This window comes from Lepisosteus oculatus, chromosome 9 (assembly GCF_040954835.1).
Source record: "Lepisosteus oculatus isolate fLepOcu1 chromosome 9, fLepOcu1.hap2, whole genome shotgun sequence".
NCBI lineage: Eukaryota > Metazoa > Chordata > Actinopteri > Semionotiformes > Lepisosteidae > Lepisosteus > Lepisosteus oculatus.
The window spans coordinates 31,915,623-31,942,167 of record NC_090704.1 but is presented as its reverse complement, the minus strand read 5'-3'; the positions used below and the strand labels follow the sequence as shown (position 1 = coordinate 31,942,167).

Below are 26,545 nucleotides of genomic sequence, written 5' to 3'. Positions count from 1 at the left end.
TGTGATTCTAGAACGCGTTCAGCCGCTGGCCTGTAGCTCTGTGGGTTTCTGGTCAATAACAGTGACAGGTGCGTCTCTGCGGGAAAACGCTCTTTGTGCTGGGTGTGGATCTGTCGCGCTGCGGGGCAGCGTATTGGTCCGTCTCTGCTTCCGCTGTTGTCTCTCCTTAGCGGATAAGTGTCATCTGTCCCAAAAACCGTTTTTTTCAGGGTGTCTGGGGGTTTGTTTTCCCATTCTGCTGCACATGCTTTTTTCTTTTTTACTAATGCCGCCTATGGAAACAAAATCAAAACTGCCCCTTTAGTTAAAGTGCTCCTTTAGTTTTAGAGACCATTTTAAAGAAAGTAACCTCGAGAACAAACTTTCAAGGCAGAGCGCCTGTCACCCAGAGTGATGCGCACAGTACGGGGCTGAAGGTAACCCCCACGGACCGGCCGCCCCCAGAACACTTCTCAGAGCGGAGGACTGGTAACCACGCGTGTTTACCAGCGCGCTGAAATGGGCAGACGGCCTGTGATGTACACATTTGCTACGCAGGAAACCTTGTACTCTCAGTTCTTTTAATGCTCGCAAACACGTCGTTAAAGCTCTGGCCAAAAGTACCCCAAAGAAGAATGAAAGACATTGTATCTGTATTGCAGCGATACCTAGATTGGAGTCAGCACGTCACTGAGGCTGTGGAGTCCCCTGGTTGTGTTTAATGCAACGAGGCGATTGAACCAGAAACTACAAATCAAAACGATCCCCGAATGACACGGCCAGTCGTGGAGGCTAGACCGATATGACCAGTCAGCCCTGCCCACGCCTGAAATTCGCCTACCTCGCCATCACTAACCCCCACAGCCCTGCAACAGACTGGATCCACGTCCAGAGGGTGCACCTACAGCAGAACAGTGAGGTCGCTCCTCTGTGAGATCTTTCGCGTCGTGCGTTTAGCAGGGGAGCGGCTTGTGCAGGCGGAGGCTGTGTATGTGTGTGTGTGGAGGGGGGTGATAAAAGCAGTGTTGTAAACGTCCTTAAAAACTCTAAGGAGCCAATCGCCTGCCACTCGAGGCGTGTCTGCCAGCCTGCTGCTCGAGAAGAGGGCGAGCAAAACCAAGTCTCATTTCAGCGCTCGCAGCCAGACTGAACTACTGTAGGACCGAGCAGCCAGGCAGCAGGGAGCCGGACAACAAGCCGCTTGCGCGACCCAGAGCGGGACCCGGGACTCCGTTTACCACTCTGCTGCACCGATCCTTCTGTGAAATCCCGGAATCGAGGCAAAAAGAAGGGCTGGGAGTTATACGAAGAACTTCTCGGCACATTCAGAGCGTCCTCAAACCGGTCGCTGTGTGTTGCGGTCTACAGTGACCGGCACACTCCACTAGGCGCCGGCCGACACACGTGGCACTTCTCGCTGCTGTAAATCCGTTGCTTTGGGGCTCAGCAGCTCAGGGAAGAGGGTGAGAGAGGAAACATCTCTTACCACTGCCCCCTCCCTCTGTATCTCTCACACACGCTCCCTAGCTCTCTCCCGCAGTTATTTATAGCTCAAAGGGCCTTTGACAACTAAGGCTACTACATCTTTCATCCCGGGAAACGGGGAACGAAAAAAAAAAACGCAACAACAACAAAAGGCAAGCGTGTTGCCCAGGACATTAAAACTTGCAAAGACATTAAAAAAGCCCAACACACAGTTATGTGGAGAACAACGAGCGTCGCGACCTGCGGTCTGGCGCTGCTGCTGCTGCTGGTCGACGCACCTCAGTCGAGAGGTAAGAGCTACCTGCCGGCGCGCCGTGACTGACAGGTTTCCAACAGCGTTCAAAAGTAACGAAGGGTTTAAAAATAACTCTGCGACTCGGTCTTTCCGCAAGTATTGAAAACCGTACTGTCACGCTGTGCGAAATGCGTTACTTTTGTGTTGGTTGGGTTGTGATTAACCTACTCATCAGTTTTTTAATTCTGTTATTTGTTATTGATCGTAAGATTGACAGAACTAACAATAAAGTCCTCTATTCCACGGTTATTATTATTATTATTATTATTATTATTATTATTATTATTATTATTTTGTTTCTTCTGTTAAACAATGTTTCTTGACCGTTTTACTTCAAATCCCAAAATGAAGGCGTGTTTGTAGTTTATATGAAGAAATAAGTCTCTGTGTTTAAAATTCTTGATGCTCTGATTTCCGTTTTGATGGTGGTTTGTGGCAGCTTGTTTTTTTTTGTAGGTAAAACTGTAATTTTAAACATGTGGATTGTGTATTCTAAGACGTTCTATAAATTGGCTACATATTTATGAAGTTTATTTTAAAATCGGATTTGAGAAATGGGAAGACGAAAGGTAACTCGTTTTCAGTGTAGTACTGTATTCCGTTTTAGTGAGTTCGTCGTTGTCGGAAGCCGCAGATTTTACAGTTTATTTCAGCACTTGATCCGTGTTACTGAGTAGTATAGGGTATCGACTGCTTTTGTCTGAGTCCTGCTTGCCAACAGCAAACTGAACGGTTGTGCTTGGGGTGGGTTATTTAGGGTGGTTGTCTTAGGGTCCGTGAATAATTAGCTGTAAAATTCTGCATTTTTGAGTGATTCTATTCATGAAAGCGTGTTGTCAGTCGGAGCGGTGTCGCTAATGAGAGGATCCGTGGAAGTGCTAATAAGCCCTGTGATCTTCAAACGCCGCCCCGTTTCCAAAGAGCGCTCGGAGGGGAGGGGGCCGGCACTTATTCCCTTGCTAATACGCACAACAAAGTTTGTGTTGATGGGGGAAAATGGCCGAAGGAAAATTAATGACAAACTAAAAACTCTCTTCTTCACTCTCTTCCTCGCCGCGTCTGCCCCCTCCTGTCCCAGGGGAGCTGTTGGCCTTCTTCCGTCTTCTCCCTTATCTCACCGTAACACCGTTTCACTGACTTCTTGGTGGGTAAAAATTTGTCGGTCGTTGTGTTGACCGTTGTGTGGGGAGTGTGCTGTAAAACAAATTTCCCCAGTGGGATATAAAACCTTGCATTGAATTGTGTTAAGATCTCCTCAGCCAGCCAGGCAACCAGCAGCCATATCACCCTGCAGCTCACAACTGGCAGGCCCACTGAAGCTCAGCACTGTGAGCCTGGTCTGTACCTGGAGACGTGAGACCTCCTGGGAAAAACTAAGGTTGCTGCTGGAAGAGGTGCTAGTGGGGCAAAGTAGGGGGCGCTCACCCTGCAGTCTGTGTGGGTGCTAATGCCGCAGTATAGTGATGGGGACAGTATACTGTAAAAAGGCACCATCCTATGGATGAGACATAAAACCGAGGTCCTGACTCTCTGTGGTCATTAAAAATCTCTCGAAAAGAGTAGGGGTGTAACCCCCGCGTCCTGGCCAAATTTCCCATTGGCCCTTACCAATCATAGATTCCTAATAATCCCCCTCTATGAATTGGCTTCATCATTCTGTTCTTCTCCCCACTTATAGCTGGTGTGTGGTGAGCGTTCTGGCGCACTATGGCTGTCGTCCATCATCAAGGTGGGGCTGCACACTGGTGGTGGTGGTGGAGGGGAGTCCCCATTACCTAATTGCGCTAAGCACTATTGTAAAGTGCTTTGAGTGGTCCCCAGGGGCCGTATCCTGCAGCTTCTCCATTGTCCCTTTAAATCACCAGCAGCTGGAGGCCTTGGAGCAGGAACGCACTGGTCTCTGGTCGAGCCTTCATCGGCTCACCCGAGGCCCTTGTCCGAGGGGCCAGGATCAGTTAATTACAGGGCTCAGGGGCCGAGGCCTGCAGGTTTCACAGGCCTTCCTCAATGAGGAACTGACCAAGACGAGAACAGTGGGTAGCCTGACGTCTCCTCCACTGAATTAGGTCCATTGAACAGCTGAGGTCAGAGGTGGAATTCAAGGCTGTGGGCCAACTCCCTTGGGGGAAGGTGCTGCCCAGCCCTGCTTTGGAGCTCAAAGAGACCTAGGAACCCTGCAGGCCTGTGGCCCCCCAAGATGTATCTGGGAACCCCTGTACACACAGTCACTGAATCTGAGGGTGGACCAATGCCAGTGTCAAGGATGGTGTCAGAGAGGGGTCCCGGATCCCTGATCCCAGTCTTGAGGGGCTTGTGTCTGTTGATTCACCTGTCTGTGTGATTTCAGCTCCGAACCCTTCAGAGATAAGACTTCAGTAACTCTTAACATCTAAATTTTTCCCACATCAGAAAAGATGCAAATGTGAGGCAGCCACTTAACCCTTTTTTTTGAGGGGGGGAGGGTTAGTATTCTAGGCAGAATAAGGATCTCATAAAGATGTTTCTTGAAAGAAGTAGGGTATCTATCAGCTTCAACAATATGGCTGACATGTTCCATACTCCCACAGCTCTTTGTGTAGTGAAGTTCCTCTTTTTCTCAGTTTAAAATGCACTGGTCTGTAGTTTCCACTTGACAAGGAACAACTGAAAGGGGTCTAGAGTAATTCCTAGTTCTAGTTAGAGATCACTCTGCTGAGGTTTCGACCAAGAAGCTCAGACCTCACTGGCTGTGCCACATATAAGACACTAGAGCAGGACTTTGTAGGCCATTCGTTTAATTTCAGAAGCACTGTTCAGTTAAGTGACTGAACTTTTCAGCAGGGATTCAAGGAAAGCCTTGTCAGTCACTCTGACTAACAGGCTTGTACTAGGAGAGCAAGGTTGTTATCATACCTCTATTTGACAAGTGTCAAGACCACATCTGACCCCAGTTTACAATCAGGTCTAATATAAGCCCCTCCTGTGAAGATGAAGTCTGTGTTCCTGCCACATCCTGAAGGACTGTGGTGGCTCATTCACCAGGACCTTCTTCTGAAGTTCACTTTAATTAAAAAGCTTGATCATAAACTGCCTAATTAATGACTTTCTATAAAGTGCTTTGATATGGTTGCCATGAACACAGGCCTATGTAGAATAGGAACTGATTGATTAGTTGAAGAGCAGTTTATTTACATAAATGTCCTACAGGAAACTAACACTCCAGGGTCATAAAATTAATCTACAAGACAAAGACATTGTCACCCGATATATGATTGAAAGGAATTGTGGTGCTTTTACATTTCTTGGTGTCTGAAGGCACAACAGGGACTATATTCACAGACACTGCCTTTTTCCAATAAAAGCACCAGTAGGAGCCCGTCTCATTACGGATGAAATATCGTGGGTGTTAGGTGAACAGCAGATGCAAGTCCTGCTCTGGGGTGGTTGAGGCTGTCAACGAAAGCAAATTGATAAAATTTAACTAAATGCATTAATTGGAGTTTTTAATGAATCTGCAGCTGTTTGTTTGCCTTTGGACATTTCTTCTTACACTCTGCCTGTGCTGTGTTTCCAGCCTGGTCCCCAGCTTGCTCAGCCCACCCCACCCACTGTGGCTGCGGGCCTCTCTGCACTGTCAGCTGCTAAGTAGTACAGTATCCAGCTCCATACACATGTCAGCCTGCAAGCCAGAACACCCCAGGATCACTAGCAAAGTCCTCTGCAATTGTCAGGGGATATAGACCAGACTCTGGCTGTGGGTCTTGTGTAAGGCCACTAGGACCAAGCAATTTTAAGTGGTCTAGTCAACTTAAAATTGTCCCGATCTTCACTGAACTGGAATTTTGTCTGGTGTTAGGCCGCTGTCAGGCTAGATTTCAGGGTGTATCCAGATCACTGTGGTTCACCACCAGGGACTGTGCGTTCAATGACACAGACGCAGGCTAAGTGCACACGTCTGCCTGTTTGTTCAAGAGAGAGCCGCGCATCTCTCGGGCCTCCTGGGTGCAACACTACCGCGCTCCGTAACAGACAGGTGATGCCGAAACAACAGCACGTATTTATGCGCTTCGCACAAGTAGCCCCTGGTTGGTTGCTTTCCAGAGAGGATGATTGATCTGCGCTTCTAAGTGTGGTTAAAGGAGATATGTCGTCCACAGTGGCAAACCACCCCTCACAGACATGCTGTGGACTTGTGTCTATTGGTGATGCTCAATAAACCGCGACAGATCTGTTGTTGTGTGGAAAAGAAAGCTGTTGTTTTGCACCCCTGATACTCTGATGCACATCTAGGTTCCAGCCAGATGCGTGTCAGGGTTTGGATACAGAAAGTCTGCAGAGTCTGTGGGGTGGCTGTTTCCAGACACTCTGTGTGTTCAATCACTCTGACGCTGCAGTCCGGAGCGGGACTGAAAGAGACTCAGGTCTCCCTGAGCATGGATCTGGAGACTCAGGAATCTGCATACTCTTAAACCCATTAACAATCTCCAATTAGAGCACAGGTGGTTTATCCAAATAGAACATGGCATGTAAAGGCAGACATGGAGAATCACATGTATTAGCCTCTGGTTCCACTGGTATGGAACACTGTGGGTGGTCCTCCAAGGTCACACGTGCATCGGAATACAGGAATCACAATGAGAAACTGCTGCCCCCTCGCAGTCTGGGCTGAAAGCTGAGGGACACACATTAGCAACTTCTCTCAGGCTGAATTGAAAAGCAGATTCGAGTTTTTTTGTGTCTCGTGGGTACAGAACACAGGCATGTCAAGGGAAGCTCGGTTCTGAACGTTTGGTTAGCATGTTTTTCCCCACGGTCTGCGTGTTTGACCTTGGAGCTCAGGAGCTCCTCTTTGCTTGAATACCAGGTTATCTACAGGTCTTCCAAACAGCCAAATGCATTTTTTAGCAAAATAGTTTAATGTCTATTGATCAGTTGGCCTTTCAGCCTTACGTTGGGTCTGCCATCACCTCCTTGCACTGTGCCTGATTGACCTTCGAGTTAAAAATGTTCCCTAAAAGGGCTGCATTCTTAAAAACCTTAACACGTTTTTACAAATACAAAAATTTGCAAAGAACAAACGTATTAGAAATGCCATTTTATGTCTTTTTCTATCATTGTGCAGTTGGCGTTGGGCATTGTAATGTTGCTGCAACCTGCATGGGGGCACCTTCTGTGTGCAGTTTGTGAGTTTTCTACCCGTGTCTGGCTGTTTTGTGCAGGTTATCTGTCTCTAACTCTCACCCCATACGTGTGTGTGTGAGAGAATGAGTTTGTACATGTCCTGCAATCAACTGGCGTCCCAGCTTGTGTGCTGTGCCTACCAGGTTAAATGCCAACCCCTAAATGATAATATGACAATGGGCGATAAAATAACAATTTACTTTACAGCAAGAGGCAGCATTAAAGTAATGTGGTTGGAAGTGCCCGATAAACACTGTGCTGTGTATGTCTGTGTTATGTATATTAATTTGGATATTATTTTGTGTTTACTTGTCAGGATGTATGTCTGAGAGTGTATGTCCTTACAGTGCTCTGACTTAATGGCCGAATCCCAGTGCAACTTGTCCCAAAGACAATACTGGCAATTAGATCAGTTAATGCAAACAATAAGGCTTCTAATATGAATCTGAGAGGCTTCCCACTTAACACACCCTCACTTGGAGGCTGTGACTAGGCTTGATGTGGTTTTCTTGTGCTTACAAGTATGTGTGTTTTCATTACACACAGCTTGTTTCTCCTTGGCAGATGACTATGGAAAAGGAGTAGGGAGACAATGACAGATACAAGTGTTCGAAAGTAGCAGTGTTTCTCACTGCGACTTTTACTGCTTTAGAACAGGGACTGGGATCCGCATCAGTATTTCAAGTCCAATTCCTTCTTTTAAACCAATCCTCAGTTTCAGTTACCTTTTCAACACTCCCAGAACAGGAATTGCAAATTGGTTTGATGAAGGAAATGAAAACCCTGGAATTGTCCTCTGCCGGAATTTGCCCCCAATGTGATGAGCTGCACTCTCAGGACAGTAGTGACCCCTGACCCCAGGCCTGATATCTCCCAGAAGCTCTGTAAACATATTGCTGTCCGTGTTTTTCCACCACACAAGCATGAGCTCCCTGACAGGGCTGGTTTTAAGAAAAGATGTTTCTTCGAGCGGTTTGTTTTCAAGGCTGGAAGAAGCAGCACCCTTCTTTCACCTGAAGAAAGGGGAAATTCACAACCATTCCAAGTGTTGTCTTCCTCAGTGGAACACTGGGCAACTCCGACTACAGTCGACTTAACTTTTTGCTCTTTCCTTTATCTGAGTGTCAGGATTATGCCCTCTCTGTATCAATTTATAAGGTTCTGATGATGCCATACAATGTTTGTGCTCCATCTTCCTGAGTAGTTAAATGCATTTGGCCTTGCCTGTGCATTGCAATCTGCATATTCACCATTCACAGAATGTATCTGAAAACAGGCCAAGGGGTAGAGGGGTAACCAAGACAGAAGACAAGTGAGATGTAGGCGTCCTGATTGTAATCATATGGTGAAACCTCTGTAGACGTTTGCAGTGCCATCCAACAATAAAGAATCAGACAACTGCACAGTTTACAATAGCTAATTTCTTTGTCGCTGGAGCCAGGTTTGTTAATCGATTTATGCTCTGAATACATTTAAGGGATATTCCTTTTTCTGATCAAAAGGCATGTGGTCTCTTTTCTTAGTAGAAAAGGAATATGATTACAGCTGCCTGACATGCATCAGACTATGTAATCTGATTAAGGCTGCAGCAGGGCAGTTTCTCATCGCCATTGATTGAGCAGAGGCTAAAAATATAGAACGAGCTAGAAAATGTTGTCCTGTCTTGTTCATAAAGATGTTTTGTATAGATTTCCTTCTTGTCCTACTGATGCTAATTGTTTTAAAACAAACAAAGGGGAATGCTTTTGATTGACACAAGCTGGAGAAACGTTAAGAGCTGGGTATGCCACCCCCCCAGTCTGGGCTGGTAACTGCACTGCCAACTCTGCAATGCAATGCCAACAGCATCAGGCACCATACTGAAATGCATAAAAACAGCTGCACAAGCTGCTGAGAGAACACCATCACTGACACACTCTTCTGTATCCAAACTGAGGGCATGCACCCTCTGAACTGACTTACAACTTCCAAGTATCGGGGAGGAGAGCTCATGGGCAAAGTCCATTAGCCAACTCCCAAGCAGGTAGGCCATTCAAGGTCACGCCACACCAGGAATTCTGCTGAAGTTTCATTTCACTTGGTGACAATTCAGTCACCAAAATATTAAAGAAAGAAAACAGGGTAAATGAATCAAGTGGACAAAGCCAGAAACTCAGCCATCTCATTCCTGAGCAGCAATACTTACTACCTAACATCTTACTATGACGTTACAATTAAACAAACACAGAAAAGAAAGACAGTACGTGTAAAGCCAACTGTAAATGTCACACATGATGAAAGATAAAACTACTATAGACATTGTATTATTATTTTTCATCACTCAAAGGCCATTCATCCAAAATGTACCAAAAAGCTAAGTTCATTGTCATGTGTGACCCTTATTCCTTTAGAAAATCATATGAGTCAAGTGACCACTGCAAAGCTTTTAAATGCAGTTTTCAGGACGTAATACAAGTAAACCTGGACTTATATTCATTTTAAAGGAACATATTAGCGATGAGATCTGGTTTAAAACTACTCAATAGCCTTACCAGGACCTGTTAATGCTCACCACAATTTTCACACCACAGAAAAGCATTTGAGAAGAATTGATTCTAGTTCCAATTCAAAAGTTACAAATCCAGTTAAATGTATCAAAGGCAAGAATTTCAAAGCTTTGACAAGAATCCTCCTGAAGTGAATGATGAAGTATAAGTCATCTGAATGCTACTGTTCAATAAATGCTCCCAATTTTCAGTGCACAATTGCATACCAAAGGTTCTGTTTACTTTCTGCGAGCATTTACCTGTATAAAAAAAGAATCTTCTGAAACTCATTCATGTTTATAGTGCTATTCTGTGCTCGGTGTAGCTAAGATCATTCTAGATGAACAATGCCTGCAATTGAAGCTCTCCACCAAGCCAAGGCTGTGTGGCTATGAAGCGAGACAGTGGTGTTGCTCGATCTTGTTTCTAATTCAGTATTGTTCCATGGTCTGTAAGTCTCTCCCCTCTCCATTGTAACACTGCTGAAATCATTATTTCACTACATACCAACGACCATGGGTACATGAACAGATAAAATCAGAATACAACATACTTGAAGGATAGGAACAGTTATGTAATGGAGTTCCCTCAGTATACTCTCTTAGCACAGATTTGTTTTATAATTGTAAATGCTACGATCACTGCTACTACCCATAATGTTGTATAGCTTTTGTATTTTATGATTAAAGCACTGAATTCATTCTCTTTGGTTTTATGGAATATTCATATTCATAAGGGAGTAAGTAAATTCATAAATATTAATAACAATGAAGGGCTCTGCAGCCATTTATCTGCATAGTTCTGAGTTATCTAGATCGTCCTGTGTAAACCTGCAGAAAAGAATGGCAGTGGTGTAAAAGTGGAGCTTTGGCACTTTTTAACATAATAAATCTGTGAGAAGGGGCTAAAAGAGCTGTCAGTGTATAATAAGTACTTTAAGTCCATCAACACCTGTGGTGCAAAGCTGAGGTGAGCTCAGGTAAAGGAAGAGTTGGGTAGGATCCTGGCTGGAAGAACTGCTGCTCCTTGTCAGCTGTATCTCTCCACACCAGCCTGCCTCCACAGATGGAGTTTTCACTCTGTGATTGTTATCACCGTCACTGTAAGCAGTTTCCAGACACCCCGCGGGTGGGGAATTCAGGATGCGTTGCCAGATTAGATAAAACACTGCCGTTCCTGGCCTTCACAGTGGCGCTGCGTCAGACGAACAAAGCACCTGGCTTGAAAGCCGGCGTCTCGCCCATGTTGGCTGTCCTGTTGTCAGCGGCCCCATGAATGTCCCCAGAGGCACAGAATCCACAGCGTGACTCAGCAGCCCCTTCCCCTCGCTCTCACACACGCCTGCAGGTCCTCGCGCTCAAATTGACGTTTGGATAAGGTGCCCCCGGGGACAAATGAAGTATTTTGAATTGAATTCAATGCCTTCTGGGTCCCAGTGGCTTTGTGGACTGTTAAATAATGACCCGGTGAAACTATGTCCCGTTGACCTGCCCTGCGGAGGTTTGAAGCCACAATCAAATCTGCTGGAAGCTGCTGCGTTCCAGAGTAAACAGAAAGCGTGCTGAGCGAGGGCTGGTGCTGCCTGTGGTGGAGGTGTAGCCGCTAGCTGGCTCTAACAGTCCTGTACTTTCCCTGCGTGGGTGAGGGGCCTGGGGAAACGCAGACGAGATCCCTCAGCAGCATGAGGTAACGACAAAGAGCAAAGAGCAGAAACACAGCTGGCGCCTCTGGGGGACCCCCCACCCCACTCCAGCCGAGCTGCCGCTGCGTTTTACAAGTCTCCTCCTTGTGTTTTCGGCTAAAAAAAAAAAAACGGAAAGGGAGACATGAAATTAATTTTTTAAAGGGGAAGGATAAATTATTTACAGGATTGTTTTGCCAACCATAAATCCCAGGAGAGGCCGGTCTTCCTGCCAAACGCACAGAAAAACCCGTGGCTTCCGAAGTGCCCACGTCCTACATACACACGCTGGAGGCGAGCAGCCACAGGAGAGCCGAAAACCAGACAGCGGGCACCCCTGCACCCCGCCAGATCCTCGTGAAGCACGACGGGCCCCTTGAGGAATCGGAAAGACTCGTCTGTTCAGAACAGCTGGGCAGGGCATCGCTCCACCAGTGAGCCACACCCCTCGAAGGGGACTCCCCCAGTCACAAGATGGGTAACCCTAATTTTTCCCCTTCCTCCGGGAAAGGCCAAAGTACATATCTGTGCTCGGAAGCCCGGAATCACACATTTCTCGCTGCGCCTGAGGCGTTACACTTTCTGCCAGAAAGAGGATGTGAGCGCTCGCAATTTCCACAGGCATGCTGCAATGTCCCATTACATCACATTCCCAGCAGTTTGTTTGGTTGGGGTTGAGTATTAATTAGAAATGAAGATAGGTGTCGTGAATATATAAGCATGCTAAAACTAGTACAAGAACTGCATGGAAATAGGAGATTTTTTTTTCACACATCAAAACGACACAACTATTGAGATGATACAGTGATGTGTTTGTTTGCCGCACAAGTTTCAAGCGCCTGAAGGTTGATCCTCTCTGAATGGTATTCAGAATTCCTGGATTTGAAGTGGTCACCAATTTGCTCGTGGATTTTGACAGAAAAACGACATCAGCTGCCATCAGCTCTATTACCACCCTGGCATTTGTGACCACATGAATGATAGGTGAACCACAATTTCATAGTTCAGCAGATCTAGGAATCTTCCTTATGCAGGAGTCTGAGAGAGCTGATTGCCAGGGAGCTGAGGGTGCAACTTGCTTCACCTCCCAGCTCTCTTTTTTGTAGAAGTCGTAAGTGGACTCTTTTCCAGGTTTCCACACCCCACCCATGCACAACAGTGACCTTCTTTAAGTCATGACTTACGTCTGCCATTGGATTCTCCAGCGCCTCCGTAACAACTTCAAACATACAGGCAATAGATTTCTGTTTTATGTTTGTTTGGTGCCATTCACATTAATAAGTTAATTGTTAGATTAATTGGGACTTCTTTCAGGAGGTGGCAGCTTTGCCTGATTCATCTGTGCTCTCCAATTCTGTGGTCTCCTTCACACAAGGAGACCAGGCTGTGATGAGCTCTCGCTTGTTGTTTCCACTAATGAATCAGGGAAACAGAGAAACATTTCCTGTTTGCTGAGGTTTGTGAGGCTGGAGCAATCTGTGCGATCTACTGAACAGCCCTTTGAAGGGGTGCTCTTTGTTCTCTTCGGAGTCTCTACAGAAGATGTTTTTTATTTACTTGGCTTGTTTATTTACTGGACCATGTGGCCAACATCTGTCTGAGCAGGAACAAGTCAACGCTGACACCATCTGAAGATGTCACAGACACCCACGATCTTCTACCTTTTATTGTTATTTACAGTTCCTACATAGCATGAAAGGTGAAAGCAACAAAATCCTTCATTTGTTTGTGAAGATAAAGACTTGCATAAGTATCCCATAACAATGCCCCTACACCTGGGAGACTTGACGCCACACACAAGCACTGTTCATGCAATCCCTGATCCAGGACTCCAGTCGGCACCCTCCTGGGCCACACCTCCTCTGCGATCCGCTCTCCTGTTACTGCCTGGGTGTGTCTACCTGCAGTAAAGGCTGAGCTGCACTGCTGACTCTCCTTCTAAACCTGGTGTGTCTCCAGTCAAGCACACAAGTGCTGGAAAGGGAAAAAGCTGCAGGCGAAAGACCTGTTCAAGCCTGGCAGAGGTGAGCAGAGAGACCTGTGTCCTTGTGATCTTAGAAATGGGCTGTTTTAATAGCAGACACATGTAGACACTCACCAGCCTTTTCTTTCCATAAAGGTCTCCCATAGACAGCCTTGTGGAATAAATCTGCTATTCTCTCTCCCACTCATTTTTATCTCTCTGTCTTTGTCTTCTTTCCTCACTCGGTCCCTTTCTCTCTTTCCTTCAATATTTCTCTCTTTCTTCTCTCACTCAAGCCTCTTTCTCTTCTGTCCCCGCCCCTCTCTGTGGTGCTCGCTTGCTCTGTGATGCGAATTTGTACAGCACTGCAGGGGTGGGCCTCATCAGCAGAGGTGACATGCTTTCACAAATGGTATATCACCTGTACGCAGGTGCTTACAACAGGGAGACACTGTGCTGATCCAGGGAGCAGCTCTGATGGTGTGAAACCTGTTCCAGCAGGCGAGGCCCGTGTGAATTATGCATGGTTTCCCATTCGGGACCTGCAATATGGCAGCGCTGCGCGGTGCAGCTCGCTAACGCAGGAAGTGAGGGATGACAGGATGTAGCGTGCAGCGGGGAGAGAAAGGAGGGGAAGGATAGAGAGTGCTTACCAGCATTGTTCGCGTGTCTGCATACCAGGTGGCCAGAGCAGACGCAGACTGTGACACTGACGCACCGTGCACTTCACACGCACAGAAGAAATACGAGGTGCTTTGGTTGTATAGTGCTTGTCTGGTTGTTATCACAGAAGCTTGCCGACATGGAGATAACACAGCTGTAACAAGTACAAGATGAGCAAGTGTGTATGCAACATAGACTGGCCCTGTTCTCTGTAAACGTTTGCATTTGGGAGGGGCACGTTGATTTCGTAGGAAACGTGAGCGTTTCCCCTATTTATAGAGGTGTGTGTGGGGAGTGTGCTGCTCATTTTAATTTGGCAGGCTTGTGGCTCTTAGCTACACCAGAAATTCTTCAATGGGACATCGGCGAGTGGGATTCAGTGCATGGCTGGGCAGTGTCCACCAGAATTCCAGCACTCAAGAAGAAAGCGATAAACTGCAACCTTTTGGCAATGACGCCTCTTCTTAGTTTGTTAAGCTCGTCATTCACCCTAGCATTCGCTGATGTGCAACCGCACACCTCCAGCTTGGGTTTCAAAGGGAGAATTGTGAGCGCTGTGAAATGTTTTGGCTGGTGACTTGAAATTCACAAAGGCACAAATGTGCAAAAAAAACGACTGTTGTCTGAATTCAGTCAGACTACAGGTAGTTCAGAGCTGCAACGCCAGGCGAACACCACACAGCCCTTTCCTACCAGTCGTCCAGGGGCCCTGACAATGCCCAGAGTGTTCTGCTCCAGGCGCAGCAGCAGAAGAAGCACAACAGCAGTTCTGTCTGTAACTTCCCCTTTCACTGGAACACCTGAAACGCTCTCGAAAGAGCTTGCCGAACTTCCCCAGGTCCGGCTCCAGCCCCAGCACACTGCCTCAGTCAGACAAGAGCAGCTTTGTGTGAGGAGGCCAGGCCTTTTAAAAGCATTCCTTCAGGCCGAACGGGCACAGATTAGAGGTTCTCAAGCGCTGAACTTTACAACCCTGCTCCCTGTGCAGATTTATGTCCTGGCCTGCGTTTGCCTTTCACAATGGAGATTTATGGCCTCACTGCTAATGCGGCCAGGGCAGATATTACAGTAACAAGAGCAGAGGGCAGAGCCAGTCATGGAAGGATGAGATGGAAGGTGTGGGTCAGGGATCTTTGTTAGATATTTAAATTCAAATATCCGCTGCTGCCTGCGTACAGTGCCTCTTCATTGTGTGAGCTCAACAGGTTCCTTTTGTAATTTGATAAATAAATCTTTACGAAGGCTGATATATACTCTGTGTGTTAAATATCATAATCACTACTTTTGTCTTGTAAAAAATGCACACAGATCAAGCTTTTGAAATACCAAAATCCTGTTTTTTATTTACGATGCATGTTTCATTTTTCTGCTGTAAACATATTGCTTCGTGTAGAAATCTTTGTAGAGCTCTTTGAGTTGAAGGACTTCATGAAAAGACTCCAAATCTGCAATGGATTGTCTAAATGATTTGGTTATTAATGAGTCAGTCGATCTGTTAGAATGTCTAACCACTCCAGGGCTCAGAGTCAGGGCTGTGAGGGTTGTCTGAGAAAACTGGTGAAGTCTTACTGAACTTTCATATTAGTGATGCTCACTCCTGGTCCCGGAGAACCAAGGTCATTCGCTATCCATTCTAGCTGCAGTTCTGAGCCACTGAAGTGAGTCAATAATTAGCCATAATCACAGCTGATACCAAGTCTTCAGTCACTGAGGAGTCAGAGCACCCTGTAAGTTCTGCAATGCTGTGTTGCAGCAGGATGCTGTGAGGATCACAGCCTGCATGTTCCCTCCACGGCAATGACCATCCCTGACTCACGTTCAGCTGCCCAAGATCTGAAATAACTCTGCTAATGATGCATAAAGGTGAACCGTGTCGCTTTCCACACGCCCCCAGAAAGAGCTGACTGAATGTGAACCGGCCTTGTTGACAACCGCACTGAGCTGCCGCCAGACAGGCGGTTTAACGGGGGCCGAGCCGTGGCAGACGCTGTGTTCCTGCCTCTGAACACACTCCGTTTCCTGTAAAGCCTGCTGTGTGGGCAGGCAGATGTGCAGAGCCGAGCGTGTGCCGCTAACGAGATCACCCTGACTTCCTGCCTTCGGCTTGCCGCTGCACGCACCCGCGCGCGCCCCGCCGCCCTGCCCACACGGGCTGGCTGCAGGAAGAGCTTCGCGGGATGGGAAGGGGGTGAAGGGGGTGCGCGATCTGTCCCCGGCCAAGGCGAAGGGCACCCTGGCCTCCCTGCACGCCCGCGCTTCAGAACGGACACTGCTAGCTGCCATTTTCTCTTCACCCTGATCCATTCGCGCTCTGAACGTTGCATGCTTGTTTATTTTGGTCGTTTTTAGACTATCTCAAGGATTGAGCAATTCCTGTAGTGTGCGAGCAATTCCAGATCCGGTGTGGCTTTAATCTGCCTGCCTGAGGGAATGATAGCCTGGCGCCGGTTGCCTGCCCAATTGTGTAGGACTGGTAGTGTGTAACGTCAGCTTCCATGATATCAGTTTACTGCACTCTGATTGGTCCTTGTGCCACACGCCAGTGTCCACTCACACTGTGCAAGACAGCACAGATTGCCCATTCACCAATAACCTTTTATCGCAGAGCACACCAGACTTTTTGTCCACTAGCATCCAGTCCACGAGGGTCCAACATGAAAAACAGATATTTTGGTTGTTCCCTCGGACTGGCAGGAATCAGGTCGAGGGCAACCTGATGCTCCATTTTAAAAGTCAGGTAGTTCTGACAGCTGAAAAGTCTATTTAATTGCAGACAGTAAAGAATATTGAATTGTTCTGAAAATGGAACAAAACCTCTTTTGCCAATATTAGGAGAATGAGAGGAAATGTGGTCCAAACATATTAAATTCTAAGGACTATATATGGGGTCAGCCTAAGGAACCACTTCAACCTCAGGGACACTTGGAAACAAGTGCACAGGGTTAAAAACCATAAAATAAGTCAGAATTAATTAAGGATGAAAAACAGGAAGCACTTTTTTTCTTACAGAGTTATAGGTGTCTGGAAAAGATTTTCCAGGAATGTGGTTGAGGTCCAAAGCCTCAGCACCCACAAGTGACTGGATGACATTAAAGGATAACTCAGCTACTAAACGAGCAAGTCCGACAAAATGGCTTTGTCTTTTAACCCTCTGTGTTTATAACATAAGCGTTTCCCAACTCTTTCACCAACTTTTCAATCCAGAATTATGTTGCAATGAGTATTTAATCACTTATCTCTGCTGAACATGCCTGCGAGATGAAACTTAGTCACACTTGATATGTAAAACACATTTTACACCTCTAGTAGTGTTGTTTAAAAAAAATCGCCACAAAGAAACAACCATGAGTTATTTCTTGCAAGAAAAAGAGGGGCTTGCGGTTGCCATGGGTGACTACAGTAAGACTTGTTTTCCTTTTTCTTCAGGTCAAAACATCGCTGCACAATCCCCCATCTCCACCACCCCTGAAGCCTCCACCAGGGTAACTGAGGCTGTGTCAGAAAGCACCAGCTCAGCTGTGCCCCACAGCCCCAACAGCACCAACAACAACCCGGCCACCAACAGCACCAACGACAACCCAGCCACTTCTAAAGCCACCGTCGCCGTGGTAACCACGCCCGGCACCACGATGACGCACACCGTGACGACAAGCAACGGGAGCTTCCCAGCGGACCCCACGACCAGCAACACCCTCAGCAATGTGACCCAGAGCGAGTCCACAACGCATCCTCCTGCCGTGGGGAACACTGAGGACACTGCTGTCACTGAGCCGGCGCAGAACTCCACAGCAAACAGCACCATGAGCCCCACTCAGGAACCCACAGCCACGCCGGGTGAGTGACCGTCACTGCCGCACCCAGTCTGGGTGACAGCCCTCGCAGATTTCTGGACCTCCCGCAAAAGTCCCTGCAGAGGGCGAGTCTAAAAGGAAGGGCTGTGGCCTACTGCGAGGCTTAAAATGGAAGCAGCAGGGTGCAGGCTGGTCCCAGAATAGCGTCTGTGGGGCATGCTTGCTTATAAAAAGGAAAGCGCTGGGGTACAAATCTGACATTCAGATGGAATCCGGCCTCCAAGGTCAGACAACAGCGCACATATGGGAAGTTATTGTAAAGGTGGGGTGGAGGTATTCGCATTACTGTGGGGGTTGGGCTTAAAATACAAGACAATTCTCCAGTTTAAGTTCCCCTCATGGCTTCCTAATAATCCCCATCTATGAACTGGCTTCATCACTCCTGTGTGGTGAGAGTACTGGCACATCATCCAGGTGGGGCTGCACACTGGTGGTGGAGGAGGGGAGTCCCCAAAGCGCTTTGAGTGGAGTGTCCAGAAAAGTGTTATATAAGCTAAGGAATTGTTGTTATTCTAGACTTTTCCTTGAATTGGAAAATCTCCAGCAGCTCAAGTGAACCCCCCTTTTCTTTGAGTCCAAAGCATTAAAAATCCCCCCCACACACACACACACTTGTAAAAATTCCTAGAGCAACCCCCACCTCCTCACGACCTCGCTCCAAAGGGGTCACGGAATAGATTTTCAGGTGATTCTGTCATAATGTGGGTGACATTCAGGTTTAAAAAATGTAAAAGTGGAATTATGGAAGAAAAGTATAAATGGAGAAATGGAAAGAGTTCAAACTATCGGGGAGACCAGGGGTGATTTCAAACATTGTAGGAAAGCTCAGGGACTGAGAAAGTGCTTGGTGTTTTTATTTGAACCCCCTCTGGAATGAGTCATTACCTCTCTTTTCCTTTAAAGGGAGGTCTGCAGTTTTATCCGGAGCTAAAAAGAGCATTCTTTTCTCCAACCCTCTGCAGACAGCAACATTACTATGACATTTCCAAATGAGCCTTTTAATGCTGTGCAAGAAAAACTGAAACTCAAAAATGTTCTTGCGCTCGCTGGCTGCCTCCAGACTTTCTTGGTGTTCCCCAGCAAAGTTCAGGCCAGTTGCATGTTTCCCTTAGAGCCCGAGACTTCAGCCGGTGAAAGGTCAGATTTATTTTTAAACACGCTCCTGGCGAGCGCCTGTGTTTTTTTCTCTGCCTGTGTTTTGAAACGCACAGACAATGCCCAGACCACGTGACCGTATCGTGTCATGTGCTCTGTCATTGTCAGTCACCCCTTCGTGTTCGTCCTGCGAGCTCAACGGCGCCGGTGCAGTCATCGCCTGTTGGAGGAGCAGCGTTGCAGCTCTGAAAACACTCCAAACTCACGGGCGCCACCTCACCCTGCTGCTGCTGGGCCAAGTGTGCTTGCTTGGAGAATCTCAGTCACACTTGGCCTCTACCCCTGCCTGAGCTGGAACCCGCAGTGTCAAGACTGTAGGGTCCGTGCTGCACTTCAAGCAAGCTCCTGCACTGGTTTAGTTGCAAAACCGCCTGTCGCAAATGTGAAACGTGCCCACACCCACACAGACACATGCGCAAGGCTAAAGGCCTTCATTAGAGCATCCTCCTGGAAGAGCAAACAAAGACAACCTTGCTGCCACAAAGGAAGCTATTGTGTAGTAAAGTAAGCAATCCCGCGTTATAGCTTTCCAGCTCCTGAAAGCTATACGCACTGTAGCTCGTGCATGAAAACTCACAGCGACACAACCTCGCACCTCCCAGAGCAGATACACCACATTACCACTCGTCGCCTTTTTAACACACGGCTGTGTGTGTGAGGCACGGAGATAAAGGGTGTCGGAGCCGGGGATAGTGACAGTGGTGACAGCCTCAAGCAATGCGAAAGTGTCAATGCGCTGTTGTCAAATCTGCTGCCGTTCGCACAGCGTACGATGTGGACCATGAGTCACAGAAGCCACAGCCAGCTGGGGTCTGCCAGCCAGCCAGCTTTCAGCCTCTCGGCTGTTATCTGACACCACAGATGAAAGCTCAGCAGTATTGCTGTTTTTGTTGTGCAGGGGAGAAAGGCGGAGAATGAGAAAGAGGACGCCCTTTATTTTACCTCAGGGCAAGCCACGGGCACCTTGCCCACGTCATAGAAAACTGCATCCGATGAGGTTTTTGCCCACACGTTCAGAAAGAGACACGAGAGGTGAGAGAAAGAAGAGAAAAAGAGGCCAAGAGACCAGGAGAGTGATACTGAAGTGCCGCCTATTTCGAAGGTGTGAATTTGCACAATGGGTTGTGAAGTCTGGGCAGATCTCTGGGGGGGGGGGGTTGTGTCTCTCTCCTGGGAGAGAGACTGGAGATACTGGAGTTATTTCTGTCTCCGTGATAAGTACTGAAATCATCTCGCATCTCTCCCTTTGCTTGGCGCATTGTTGCTGCTGCTGCAGAGCCAAAAAACACGGGAGGCAAAACAGCCCCACAAAAATAACCCCGGTAAAGCAGAGTGTGAAATGAAACCAGGACAGCTGATATCCCCCGCGGAGTCTCTTCTTAAAGGAGTTTTTCTTTGCTTTTTTAGCAGTTCCCGACAGTAACAGAATCAAAAGCCCGAAGTCACAAGACATACTGACCTGTTTCCAAGTTGCCTACGCAGCACGTACTGCATCAGTGTTCACAGAGGCTTCGATATACTGCGTGCCTGGTTACAAGGCTCTCCCACTTCCCCAAGTTTGTTTGTCTTTGGGTCATCCGATTCCCAGCTTCTCATGCTCCTTCTCGGCTCTGTTTCCAGTGTCTCCACCAAACTCTAGCTGTCCCTGCGGAAGCAGACCATAGAAAAATATCGGAATGTGTGGGATGCCATGGGGAATGGCCAGCTTAGGTCTGGGAAAAATGGGAAGCAAAAATACCGTGTGGATTTTCTGTGATGCACTTTATAGAGGGTGCATGCAGTGTTCAGACAGCAATGGTCCTTTTTAAGGCAGCTTGGTGTGAAAGCTTTCTAATCTACCTCCATCCTTCCTGTGAAATCCCCATGATGAGTGAATGTGCAGGTGCAACTGCAGTAATCTAATCATAACTGACTTCTGAAGACCGGAGCACACAATGCATTGATAATCAAAAATGACGCGTTTCCTGTTTTCTCTGTGGCTGACTGCAGCAGTCCGCCTCACAGTGCGTGCTCCCTGTCTCTGGGAATTCCAGTTATGCCAGCAGCCTGGAAGGTGCACAGATAGGGCCCGATGTTAAACGCCAAAGTGAGATACAAATTGAGGTCAAACGACCCTGCCTCAAAGTAACCTCAAGTAACATGACCCACCAGTGTCTGCATCTCAGGGCCAAAAGGTTCAGCCCTGCCCTGTCACTGTCACTGTCACTCTCCACAGCCACTGGCATATATTTTAAAATGTATTTTAAAAGAAAGCGAAAAACAGGCAAAGACAAAAGAAAGCAACTGGTAGTTTGGTCCTGCAGATAATTGTGCGGGAGGAGACTGAAGTTGGAAGCAGGGCATTATGGGAAGACTAGAGTATATATTTCTCTGTTCAATGGGGTGCTGATTTTAATAAGGCAGAGGTTTGCTTCCGTTGAAAAAGACAATAAATAAAGCCTCTTAAGTAGAGTGTCTCCCTAGCTCACCCTGCTGTTCTTGACTTGCAGCTTCCTCAAACAGCTCTGGATTGGCTCCTCCACAAGAGGTCATGACTCCCAGGCAGAGGACCACAGGATCTCCTGAGCCACAGGGCACATCCCCGGACACCTCCCCGCCTCCTCACAGCAAGGAGACGGCCGCTGCTCCTGCCTCCACCCCACCCGCACCTCCTACCGCTGCCCCCACATCCCCGCCGCGCCCCCCATCCACCGCCGCGCCCCCAGACGTCCCGGAAACCACTGCCCCGCCGAAACCTGCCGCCACCCCCTCTTCCTCCTCCGCGGAGCTCAACGTGGGCGACGACAGCAGTGAGTCCCCCTCCCTGATCCTCTCCGTGTGCTCGTGTGCGTGTTTGGGGGAAGACAGGCCCAGCCCAGCCTGACGGCCCGACACGGTCTAATCTCTGTCGCTCCGGCACTAACCCCAGCTCACTTCCCCGCGCGGAAGGATAAAGCCTAACTTTGAACTCTCCGGCTGCGCTCTGTTTATGTAAGCTGTGATGTCCTTCTGCAAAAGAGAATAGCTTGGCTGGCTTAGTGTTCCAACCGTTCAGAACGGGAACTTGTTTATGCAACGAAAACAAAGCACAGAATGTCTTTATGCTGTTGCCAGCGGAGAGAGAGCAGGGTGAGTAATAATCCTCAGGCCTGGGCTCTGCTCACCAGTGATTGATCTGCCTGCGGACGAGCTCGCATTATGCCAAAGACAATGGAAAACGCAAACGTCGGTGCCTATGGTTTTCACTTGTGCTCTTACCTTCACTCAGGTCAGCCTGTGTCCACCCCACCCCTGGACCCCCTGCTGGCCGGGCTGGTGTCCGTCTTCATCATCACCGCGGTCGTCGTCTCCCTCCTCCTCTTCCTCAAGTTCCGGCAGCGGAGAGATCGGCCCGAATTCCGCAGGCTGCAAGACCTGCCCATGGTGAGAACTCGGCCACCCCCCATCTGTACAGTACTAACTGCGCTGTACAAGGCTCACAAATCTAATTGAGCCGCACTGAGCTTGTCACCGAGATCTCCCTGTCTAAATACACCCCCCCTCCATATTCATGAATGGGCCCACTGTCGCTGTGAGAGAAACAGGGCTGTTCAGGGACCAGACCCTGAAAACATACACGCACCATGTGACCCTATCTACACAAACACCATAATCACATTTCTCAGGTTTTCTTACAGATATATGTATAACAGGGGAATAAGCTGAAAGGAAGCAATACTGTACTCCTTCATAGATGTAAATAACCCACTTTCAGCTTCTCCCATGCTCATGCTGTGTGACACAGATTTTGAATTCACTCTGTACTTATCCCAGACTCTGGAACACAGTAGATTCCTTTCAGTGGCATGATCACAGAAACTCAGTGCCTGGTTTTAAAACTCTGTTAAAAAAATCCTCTTGAATTGTCTTGTGACTATTCATCAGCAGCAATATTTTTTTCACATAATGCTTTGGTCTCCTTGCCCAGATGGGCACTCTGCAATCTAAAGATGGCCGCCATTGCTGATGTGTTTCCTGTTTTCTCTGTAGGACGACATGATGGAGGACACCCCTCTCTCCATGTACACCTACTGATGTGGGCTGCCTGTGTAGCCTTGAACCAGAGTGCCCAGAGCTGCCTCCACGATCTTCACCACAGCCAGCCTGTCCCTGCTTCTTCCCTTTAAATGACTGTCATTCTGTTGTTTTACGTCTATTTTTCGAAAAAACGAGACCTTCTGTTCTGGGGGGTCACCGGTTTGGCTGAGACGATACGGGTGTGCAGCGCTTTTACAATCTTTTTAAAAATACCTCGAAGCGAGAATCGGAACCTTTTTGAGATTCAGTTTCGGGACGCCTCCTATTGACAGGGTTCATTTGCACCTACCTGATTTTTGGCCAGCAAGGTGCTTGGGATATGGGGTCAAAGACGCTCCCAGGTCCCTGAAACTATCCAGCCCCTCCCCCACCAACATACACAACCCCCGTGATTGATCCCAGCCGCATCCGCTGATTTTGGGTGCACTGCTGCCCCCTGGTGGAGTGTACGTGTACTGTTTTCCGCTTTTGTTTTGCCGTTTTCCAAAACCACACAGGTCATACAGGGCCGTGCTGCGCAGGCAGCGTTGGGGTAGGGAGGTGTAGGGATGGGTGCTGTCTCTGTCTGCCTGTCTCCCAGTCTTGGAATCACCCTCCCTATATGCTGTTCAGTCACCGAATCTTCCTTTTAATACCATTGACTGCTGCTGGATGTTGCCAGTTGTGAGCTTTCTGGAACTTCTGCTGCATGGTTCAGAGCCACCTAAATCTGGTCTGTTTGGCGCTGGGTAGCCAATCCACAGCAGGGAGCAATCCGACAGGAGAAGGGAATTGTGAGTTAAGGGGAAGACCCTTGTAAAAGCAGTGAGCTCTGCTCAGAAGGTCTGGAGAGGAGGCCAGAGAGGAGGGAACAAGAAGAGAACAGTCCCTCTTAGCAAAGATTTCTGTACTTGCAAACACAGGGCTTTTTCCTCTCAATTCTGTCTGGAGTCACCTCTTGCTAATTGGCATATTTCATTATGACAAGCCCAATGCCAATTACTGAATTCCCTTGCTTCAGAGGTGGAGCTGCAGCGCTCACTCAGTGCGCTGATCTCTGCCTTGGTGGAATGAAGCCCATAACAATAATCATGTCATCTCATTTATAAGCCATAGAAATTCTAAAAGCAAAAATCCTTACAGAAAGTTTCCAAAATGTCCATGCTGTAATACTGTGGATTTAACGGTGCACAGGCAGTGACAAGACTGCTTGGGGAATTTGAAAGATTTTTAACTTTTGTGTAATAAAAAAAGTCATCTTGTCGCAGCTACAGGGAAGAGGGAGTGATGTGCCCACAGAGGGACTTGAGAACTGGTTATTGCCTTCGGTGGCACTGCCTGCTGGTTTTTATCATGCCTCCAGTTTCCAAAGACAGTGTAGTTAATCCATGTGTGTTTCTCTGTGCGGTTGTGAGGTTTTTTTTGCATGCAAAGTGTTTGTGTGTGTGAGAACGGGCTTTCCAGTCTCCTCCTATCCCTGTGTAACCTGACTAGACGAGCCTTTCCCAGGGAATACTGTGCAGGAAGGGAGAGGGGCGCTGTGCCACTCCAGGAGGTCGGGATCTCCCGGCTGAAGAACCCGGGTTTTCTGCAGAGCCTGTTTAAAACAGGAAGTGCCCCGCCCCAGCCCCCGCCCTGATGCAAGAGCAGGGGAGGCCACACAGCTTCATGAGGGAGAGCAAAGGTTCTTTAACAAGCAGGACCTGTTAAATCTGAAGATCAGGTTTTTGTTTCAGATATATCCTGTACTTGCAAAATCTCTTGACTTCTATATGACGTTTGCAATAACGGCAGAGATAAAATGTCTCTTTTAAAGGCTCTCTTTCAGAGCATATTAGTTCTAACAGCAGTAGAATTACCCTTGGATTAAGCAGGTTTTGGGAGGGCAGGTCACATACTTGTTGTATATAGTTAGTAGATGCACTGTGCTCGTCTCCATCATTGCTTAACTAGTGCCTTTCCCAAGGGAGAAACATACATTAGTGCACATATTAAGCACAGCTTGAGAGCCATTCTTTCTTCATGCTTTTACCATGCTGTTACCTGTTTGTGAATGAGTTTACCATTGTGCTTCCTCAAGGCCATTGCCAACGCTGTTGCACTTTACTGTCCATTCTTGAGCTAGTCTGTACTGCTTTGTTATTTAGAGACTATGAGTTGATGGCGACAGAATTGAGTAGTAGATTGTGATGCCCTGCGCTGAGCGATTGTTTCCGGACAACAAAACTCCACCTACTATAAGAAGTGACTCTGCCCAGGTTGGAAGAGCATCTTGTTGTACATTAAAGTGAGATGGAGTATTAAATGTCTGGCATCTTTTTTATTTTATTTAGAATGCAAATAATAAATTGAAAATTCAGCCTTGGTCCTGAAGAGCAACAGCCTTGTAGCTAGCAATTTGGCTACTGAGCACAGATTTACTTCACCTAATTAGACCACAGTTTTGAGGTCTTTCCTCACTTGTTACAAACTGTGCCCTACCTGGCATTTGAACTCACAACCTTCCAGGTACAGGCCCAGAGCCCTGCTCACTGCTGCAAACTGCTGTCGCTACAAAAAGGCAAAACACCAGCTCTCCAGAACTGTGGTCGCAAGGTCTCAACCTGCGAAGTGTGTAGGCTGATGCAGACAGTTGTACAGTAGGATGATACTATAATGAATTGCTAAATACTAGAGCACTGTTGGGCAATTCCATTATCTGGTAGATGGAAGAGATGAAAGGGCTCTATTTGTTCTAGGGGAAACAAAAATGGTCATATTCTCTGCAACTATTTAGGGTATGGAACAGAGAAACTGCTGTAGTTCCAGGTGTATTCCAGTTCTCTGCCAAGGTTCTCACTGACAGAGAGGGGAGAGTGCGATTTCTAGGGTTCTTTTTCCTCATTTTGAAGAATGCCCTTTTGATTAAAACACATATGCTGTAAGCCCATTTTATGTGTTAGGACAGGATGACCACACAAAAAGGACAGCAGAAAGAAGAACACACACTCCGCCTAACACAAAGGAACACTGTTATAAACACAGTGACAAACGCACTAAAAGAAGCAAGCATGACTGCACAGACACACAGTAATGAACATGACATGGTGTTACACAGAAACACATGAAAGCAGCCTCTCGCAAACTTGCAAGAACAAAGAAACAAGCATGTAGCTAACCACTTGGCAACAGCACTGTCCCCTCTTCTCTCTGAGCCCTTTATTTCTGAGCAGCCCTTCCAGTTCCTTGAAGTCCAGAGCCACTTCACAACAACAGGGTTCTGTCTGCTCCCTCAGATTTTCCACGTAATTCTTCACGGTTCAATTAAAACAGCTCAAGGATCTTATTTGTTCAAAACTCCTGAGACCCTTAGGTAATATTTTTCTTAAATTATCCAAATGCACCCGGCTCTTGCCCAAGGGACTCTTTCACAAGCACTATCTTGTTGTGCAGGACCTTGCAGAATTCTGCCATCGGCGGCGAACATTGTGGCCCTGCCTCCTGAGCAGCCTTGTGATACTTTCTCTGTTTTTGTAGAAAATACATGAATGCCAAATTTAAACCTAAAAAAAATGTTTTCTCATTTTCTCACCCCGCCTGTTATAAAAAGATCACTTGCTATCTATACCTGCGTTATCTTTACTTGAAACCCCACTAAAGACTGGTGAGCAGATTTAAAGGTTTAGAAATCCTATTGTTTCATAATAGCTGCTGTACTGGAATCTCTCAGTACAAAAAAAAAATCAATTACATACAATTTTACTATTAAAAACT

The 26,545-nt window shown here is 47.3% G+C and overlaps 1 protein-coding gene across 1 annotated transcript; it reads left to right on the top strand.

The window, feature by feature from the left end:
• Positions 1-874: 874 nt before the first annotated feature.
• On the top strand, positions 875-25,097 carry LOC107078498 (uncharacterized). The gene is made up of 5 exons (XM_015356186.2): positions 875-1,754; positions 17,178-17,585; positions 21,247-21,546; positions 22,005-22,159; positions 22,766-25,097. Exons 1-5 carry the CDS (start codon positions 1,679-1,681, stop codon positions 22,808-22,810), a joined length of 984 nt encoding a protein of 327 aa, XP_015211672.2. The 5' UTR covers positions 875-1,678; the 3' UTR covers positions 22,811-25,097.
• The last annotated feature ends 1,448 nt before the right edge of the window (positions 25,098-26,545 follow it).